Source organism: Sinocyclocheilus grahami, unplaced genomic scaffold (assembly GCF_001515645.1).
Source record: "Sinocyclocheilus grahami isolate Dianchi unplaced genomic scaffold, SAMN03320097.WGS_v1.1 scaffold1911.1, whole genome shotgun sequence".
Lineage (NCBI taxonomy): Eukaryota > Metazoa > Chordata > Actinopteri > Cypriniformes > Cyprinidae > Sinocyclocheilus > Sinocyclocheilus grahami.
This window is the reverse complement of record NW_015507090.1, coordinates 1-8,362: the sequence shown is the minus strand read 5'-3', so window position 1 is coordinate 8,362 and position 8,362 is coordinate 1. Positions and strand designations below refer to the sequence as shown.

The window sequence follows — 8,362 nt, the reverse complement described above, 5'->3', positions numbered from 1 at the left end:
ACAATAATAACGATTTGATTGGTAACGATTAACAAGGCACATTGCCTTACCAAGGAGATCGTTAAACTTCCAGAAAATTCCAAAATGGTGCAGGTACAGCACATCCCCTTTAAATCCTTGTCTTTACCCTTTTTAATCAAAAATACACTCCGTAAACACTTTAGCAACACTCTGTCGCTAGTAGAGTATGTGTATATCACCATACACTTTTATATTTACAAGTTAAATGTCCGTTTCACTCACATTACAATATCAATGTCATTCACAACAAATGGAAAATAAAATGCGTCACTTCACTCACATTAATCCATCGATAGAAGTCATCTAGAAGATTATTTTCTTTGTTTCTGTTCCCCCGGAGTGTCAGCAAACACCGCGCTCATCAGGCATCCATGCACGATAGAGAGAGCTGCTTCTTCTTTTGGTTTTATGGCGGGTTGCGAACCAACTTCATAGGTGCATACCGTGCATACCGGGAATGTACCATTTCTCACCTAAATCTTAAAGGGGTCATATGATGTTGCTAAAAAGAACATTATTTTGTGTATTTGGTGTAATGAAATGTGTTTATGCGGTTTAAGGTTAAAAAAACACATTATTTTCCACATACTGTACATTATTGTTTCTCCTCTATGCCCCGTCTTTCTGAAACGTGTCAGTTTTAACAAAGCTCATCGGTCTGAAAAGCGAGGTGTGCTCTGATTGGCCAGCTGTCCAGTGCGTTGTGATTGGCCGAATACCTCAAGCGTGAGACGGAAATGTTTTGCCCCTCACATACTGTGATGGCGTGTCCGGCCGGAGCGACGAGACAAAAACATGAAAACCCATTATAAACGAGGCATTTGTTGCATCCAGTGGGGACATAATTACTGATTATAATGACCTGCATTTGTGATCAGAGAAATGACAAACAACAAGTGCTACTCTACACTGCCCAAAACTCACGTTTGAATCATCAGTGGCAAATGATAAAAGAAAACGTACTTACGTGAGTCAGAACTGCCGGCATTTTAGTCTAACGTTACTCTCCCAGGATCAGTAAACAGTCCTCCATAAAATGTGCCGGCGATCCACAGCACTAAGTTGATGTATTCCCTCAGCGACCAGCACTGATCAGCTCCAGGCATGACGAAGCAGATATCGTCCTCTTTTGGAAGACCAAACACGACTAGATGATGTGCGAGTTATATAGAAGACATATTTTTAAGAGGTTTGCTCATGGCATACACTCTAGAAAATTTTCACACATATAAGCTTAAAATAATGAAGTTTAAAGGCTGCATTAAATTTTAAGTCAAAATCAAAGTGTCTCTACAAGTTTTTTCAACTCATTATTTTAAATCTGGTCTAGTGTTGGATTGCTCTGTCAGTTGACGTGACTGTACAGTATTAGTTTCATCTTAGCAAAATAAGTTCAGTGATGCAATGACTGTAAAGATTGCCAATTGGCTCTTTTATTCAGCCAACTTATATTGTAAAAGTGTGCATATTTTCATTTTGCTGTAGTTTGGCATAGCTGTGTATAACCAGTTTATTTATGAAATCTCTCAAAATTTGGCTTAATTTCTTAAAGGGGTCCTATTATGCTTTTTCACTTTTTTAATTTTAGTCAGTGTGTAGTGTGTATGTTTGGGCATAAAATAGATCTAGAAAGTTACAAATCTCAAAGTCCACTCGAAAGGGAGATATTTCGAATCACAACACATTTTGTTTTTCGAAAGGCGGACCTTCATCAAAGCCGGAACTAATCGAGCCGTTTGTGGCAGCCTGGAGAGAAAGGTATTGTAATAATGTAAATTATGTGAAAAATAATGTGTTTTTCTAACCACCAAGCATGAGAGCATGTTCTAGTACACCCCCAAAACAAAATCAAGACTTTGTAAAAGAGCGTAATAGGACCCATTTAAAATGTATAATTAAGAAAGTTCATTTCTGAGGGAAAAATTAATAAGGTTGTGTGGCAAAAATATATTATTTCCTGTTTGATACTGTGACTTGACTTGACTTGATCCTTAGCAGGACTCGACTTGACTTGCTTGAGGTGAGCCACTGACTTGACTTGCTTGATTTGTTTGTACTGTGACTTGATCGTAGGGACTTGAGACTTGCTTGAGACTTGTGTTGAAACTAAACTCAGAAGGAATCTGGCTCTACAGGAGCAGGAAAGTTGAACCTACACTTCAAGACAAACCTGTTTTACACACGTCACACGAACACAAATCCAGGAAACTATTTCAACACATCAGTTCAGGGAAAGAGAAACTGAAGTGTATTTAAGCTGTTGTGTGTCTGATTCTCTGTATTCATGCAGTAAAATGGCAGAAGCCAGAATTTCAGTGGATCGGGATGAGTTCACATGTCCATTGTGTATGAAGGATTCTGAACTAATCCTAATCCTAATTTCCTGTGGACACCGTTTCTGTAAGAGCTGTATTACAGGCCACTGGGATCAGGAGGATCAGAAGAAAGTCTACAGCTGCCCTCGGTGCATACAGACCTTCAGTCCAAGACCTGCTTTAGCTAAAAACACCATGCTGGATGAAGTGGTGGAGAAACTGAAGAAGACTGAACTTCCTGCTGACTGTGACGCTGGAGCTGGAGATGTGCAGTGTGATGTCTGTCCTGGAAGAAAATACAAAGCCGTCAAGTCCTGTCTTGTGTGTCTGAACTCTTACTGTCAGAATCACCTTGAACAACATGAAAGTTTGTTTAAAGGGAAGGGACACAGAGTGACTGATGCCACTGGACGACTGCAGGAGATGATCTGTCGGAAACATGAGAAGCTCCTTGAGCTTTTCTGTCGCACTGACCAGAAATGCATATGTGTGCTGTGTTTGGATGAACATAAAAACCATGACACTGTATCGGCTGCGGAACAGAGGATAGAGAAACAGGTATTTAAACTAGGCACTAATGAAATATTGCTGACACTTGGACCCATTTAATATCTATCTATATTGGCACCCATATTAACAGGTTACAGCATTCACACTGTACATAAACCTTTGTTAACACATCACATTCTTTTGTGAAACAGGCTTTGATTAAGCATCATAAGATAATGTAATTAACTATTCACCTATTGTTTGACAAAATATATCACTGGACGACTGCAGGAGATGATCTGTCGGAAACATGAGAAGCTCCTTGAGCTTTTCTGTCGCACTGACCAGAAATGCATATGTGTGCTGTGTTTGGATGAACATAAAAACCATGACACTGTATCGGCTGCGGAACAGAGGATAGAGAAACAGGTATTTAAACTAGGCACTAATGAAATATTGCTGACACTTGGACCCATTTAATATCTATCTATATTGGCACCCATATTAACAGGTTACAGCATTCACACTGTACATAAACCTTTGTTAACACATCACATTCTTTTGTGAAACAGGCTTTGATTAAGCATCATAAGATAATGTAATGAACTATTCACCTATTGTTTGACAAAATGTCAAAATGCACTTCCATCAGTCAAAATGCAAGATAAATGCTGTGACAGACAATTTCAGTCATTTATAGCTTCACTTCGGCTTCTGTTGTGTGTAGATTAATTATAATTTGGATGTAAATCTGAAGCCCCTTCTATTGTAAATCAGATTTTATGACAAAAAAGGTTGTAATATTTGTCAGTGACTGACTCCGAATGAAAACCAATGGCAGTTATTAACAGAAATACTGTAATGATCCAATAGTTCATTTATTTTCTGTGTGGAGCCACAGCTCTGTTACACAGTATAAACACTGTCTGAGTAAAGCTCTACGTCTGTGTCAGTTTCACCATTATATTTGAACCTGCAGCCATTATCAGATCCACTTTTACTGGATTCAACTGTTCACAGACAGTAGTTTTATGTGACATTTAGTATCATTCATTTGTCCTCCAGCACCAGTTGCAGAGGGAGTTCCAGCAGATAATCCAGCAGAGAGAGAAAGTTCTTCAGCAGCTGAGAGAAGCTGTGGAGTTTCATAAGGTAAGTCTGGAGAAGAAGAGAAGTTTGTCTCAGTCTAGGTTCGGACTCTCCTCTTTCAGTCCCACTGAAGCTCACTGTGATTGTGATGCGTGTCTAACAGCGCTCTGCACAGTCAGCAGTGGAGGACAGTGAGAAGATCATTACTGAGCTCATTCGCTCCATTGAGAGAAGATGCTCTGAGGTGACACAGTGGATCAGAGATCAGGACAAGACTGAAGTGAGTCAAGCTGAAGAAAAACTAGAGCAACTGGAGCAGGAGATCAATGATCTGAGGAGGAGAGACGCTGAGCTGGACCAGCTTTCACACACACAGGATCACATCCAGTTCCTGCAGGTAACAGAGATCTCTTTCTTCTAGAAGATATATTTAGCTGCCAAACACCAATGTGCTCGAGCCCCTGCCCCTTTGAGGTCCGACTCTAAACTGTCCTTGCGGTCCAGTCTGTCCCTGGTCCGCGATTTCTGCCAAGGGTAGGGGTGTGCGATATGAAGATATTTGATTGTGGACGATAAAAATGTCTCCACGGTCTGCTTTTGAAGAAATATCATTGTATCGTGCTACAGTGTACATTCTATCAGCTGCAGTTCTGGCGCCACCGAATCAATATACTGTACAACGCGACATATATTAACATCAGTGTTAACTCAGCGGTAAGAGTTACTCTCACGGGACACTGCACTTATTCACAATCACAAAAGTAAATTTTTTGCATCTGCTTTAAAAGGGGTCATATGATGCTATTTTAAAGATCATTATTTTGTGTATTTGGTGTAACAGAATATGCTGACATGCTTTAATGTTCAAAAACCACATTCTTTTTCAAATACTGTACATTATTGTAGGTCCTCTATGCCCCGCCTCTCTCAAACATGTAGTTTTCTACAAAGTCCCTCCTTCCAACAAGCGCAGTCTGCTCAATTGGCCAGCTGACCCAGTGCATTGTAATTGGCCGAACACCACAAGCACGCGTCGGAAATGTAACGCCCCTTACCATAATCGCGAGGGTCAGAAATTCGAACATCTGGGTTGTGCTGTTCTGTTGTAAATAAATCTTAACCAATGATTCCTAATTGCATCTACTTCCGGAAGGCCAAATAAAGTGCTTTTGCTTTCGCACTGAAACACACACCGTCTTACTGACATGGCTGCATCAACACTAACTGCTGTTCCTGAAACCATGCCTTCTTTCTTTGTGTGCACATTTGGGCAGCATTATGCTAATATTTCCACATAGCGACGTAGACATGTGGGGGTGTGTTAGAATGAGCCGTTTTAGGAGGGCGTGGTTGACTCTTAACTTTTATCATGAATATCTCTTTGGATTTGAGACTTTAGTCTTTGCAACTTTACAGATCTTCTTTATGCACCAAGAGCTTGTAACACTCCAAAGAGAAAGGAAAAATTGAAATCGCATCATATGACCCCTTTAAAGCCTGGTTAAACGTTTCATTCATGTGCTGTTCTGATGAGCGCTTTTTCTGAGCACACCCAAAGCGTGCGCATAAAAACAAAAAAGCCCGAAAAACAGTGCCTGATTACTGAACTAAGTTACGTTGTGTGTATATTGTATATTAGATGCATGCAGGTCTTAAAGGGACAGTAGACTACATGCTGCCGACTGTCATTAAAGGGATAGTTCACCCTAAAATTTAATTTCGGTCATTATTTATTCACTCACATGTTGTCCCAAACCTATATTAATTTATTTCTTCTGCTGAACACAAAAGATGTTGTTTTGAAGAATTTGGGTAACAAACAGTTGCTGGTCCACATTGACTTTGATAGTAGGAAAAAAAATGCTATGGAAGTCACTGTGGACCAGCAACTGTTTGGTTTTCCACCTTCTTTAAAATAGCTTTTATGTTTAGCAGAAACAAACTCATTCAGGTTTAAAACTACTTTTGAGTGAGTACATGAAGGTATAAAAATAAAACTGTATCCTATTTTAATTTTTGGACGAATTATTCCTTTAATGTTAATAAAACACAGACTAATCACTCAATACTCTTGACTGAAAAACTTTAATACAGTTGCTTTAATAAGAATCAATGTATATAGTGTTTTATTTTTATATTTTTTCATTACATTTTTTGAATGCTCCTGCTAAGTACACCTATTGTAGCCTATACCTGAAAATAAAACACGGTTTATTTTATTTGTATATTATGTGTATTTGTAATGTGTATCTTTGTCATTATTTTATCTTTGTTATTAAAAAATGAGAACAAAGATTTTTATCTTCACCCACTTTGGCCTAAATATCTGCCATACTTTTTATATTTTCTTACCTTGAAAGGCTTTGTCTTTATAATGGGGAAATTAAATTGGCTCTAATGCTCAAACAGCTTGCAAAATAGAAAAACCAACATGACAAAGAATTTTCACCCCCCCCCCCCCCCCGGTCCACGATTGTGCCCTCATAATGCCATTTTGCCCCTGCTCCTCCAGAGGTCTGTGCACAGTCATAGTGTGTCAGTTTTTGTCATTCAAAATGAGTTCGAGGCGCAACCGGTAGCCAGTGCAAGGAGATAAAGAGAGGTGTGACTTGGTCCTTTTTGGGCTCTTTGAAGATCAGACGTGCTGCTGCATTCTGAATCATTTGAAGAGGTTTAATTGCGCATGATGGAAGTCCAGTCAGAAGAGCATTGCAGTAGTCCAGCCTAGAAATGACAAGTGACTGGACAAGAAGTTGTGCAGCATGCTCTGTTAGGAAGGGCCTGATCTTTATGATGTTGCGCAATGCAAACCTGCAAGATCGAGCAGTCCGTGCAATGTGATCCTTGAAGGTCGGCTGATCATCAAAGATTACACCAAGATTTCTAACCAAACTTGATGGGGTAATTATTGATGAACCTTGCTGGATGGTGAAATCATGCTGCAGAGTCGGAGTGGCAGGGAAGACAAGAAGCTCAGTGTTTGCGAAGTTGAGCTGTAGGTGATGTTTTTTCATCCATGCTGAAATGTCCGCCAGGCAGCCTGAGATCCGTGCACCTACCGTTGGATCACCATGGTGGTCTTGGGCACCATGCTGCAGCTCAGTTTCAGGGTCTTGGCAATCTTCTTATAGCCTACGCCATCTTTCTGAGGATCTGAAAAAAATTGTTGCTCTACATAGTTATTTGCCATGAGATGCCATGTTGAACTTCCAGTGACCAGTATATGAGAGTGAGAGCGGTAACACCAAATTTAACAGACCTGCTCCCCATTCACACCTGAGACCTTGTAACACTAATGAGTCACATGACACCAGGGTGAGAAAGTGGCTAATTGGGCCCAATTTGGACATTTTCACTCAGGGGTGTACTCACTTTTGTGGCCAGCGGTTTAGACATTAATGGCTGTGTGTTGAGTTATTTTAAGGGGACAGCAAATTTACACTGTTATACAAGCTGTACACGCACTACTTTACATTATAGCAAAGTGTCAATTCTTCAGTGTTGTCACATGAAAAGATATAATAAAATATTTACAAAAATGTGAGGGGTGTACTCACTTCTGTGAGATACTGTATATTGAGATGAGGAAGGGTCTAAGAACTGATTCCTGAGGAACCCGTGACCAGTTGATGTGTGTGTGTGTGTGTGTGTGTGTGTGTGTGTGAGAGAGAAGATTCAAACCAGTGAAATGCAGCTCTTGTGATGCCCAGTAATGAGAGGGTGGACAGGAGGATCTGATGATTCAGTGTCAAAAGTGGCAGATAGATCCAGCAGAATGAGAACTGATGATTTGGAATCAGCTTTCACAATCCCCAGGGCTTCGGTGACTGACATTAACACAGTCTCAGTTGAATGGCTGCTTCTGAAACATGATTGGTTAATGTCCAGCTGTGGAAGAAATAATGATACCTGTGTAGGATCTATGTCTCACAACAGACCCACCTACATGATGGAGACACACATCAAACCCTCACATTCCATTGAGACAAATCAAATAACTCATATCCAACAGATGCAGTCGTAAAACTCATGCAGGGTCAGTGAAGGTGAAGCATTTCCTGGACTGTTTGGCTATCTCTCAAGATATGCCAAAGAAGACAGTACTTTCACAGTGCTTAAAAGCGTTTTACGGGCTTTCAAGGACCAGATAGGGATACCTCATGTCCATTGGACACATAAATTGCTAAAATCCGATCAACAAAAGAGACAATTTTATAGCTCCCTGTCCCGCAGGAGATTCTCCAGCAGACTCTCAGATCTGACCTGAGAGTGACCGAAGGACCCTTCCCTTTTCCCCCCGCATTCCAAAGGAAAGAGACAAGATTTCTTTTGACAATCGTTGCTAATCATTGAAAGTATAAAATTATCAGAGCATAGAATCACAAATAGTAGGGTGTATGTTGTATATATATTGTAGCGAATCAGCTCATGGGAAATATGAATAATTA

At 40.1% G+C, this 8,362-nt stretch overlaps 1 protein-coding gene across 1 annotated transcript; it reads left to right on the top strand.

Annotated features, from left to right (window-relative positions):
* Positions 1-2,315: 2,315 nt before the first annotated feature.
* Positions 2,316-4,311, top strand: LOC107573282 (E3 ubiquitin/ISG15 ligase TRIM25-like; the record flags this gene model as incomplete). Its single annotated transcript, XM_016259708.1, has 3 exons — positions 2,316-2,894; positions 3,891-3,977; positions 4,078-4,311. Coding segments are annotated over exons 1-3 (900 nt in total), but the record flags the coding sequence as incomplete, so codon positions are not given.
* Positions 4,312-8,362: the final 4,051 nt, after the last annotated feature.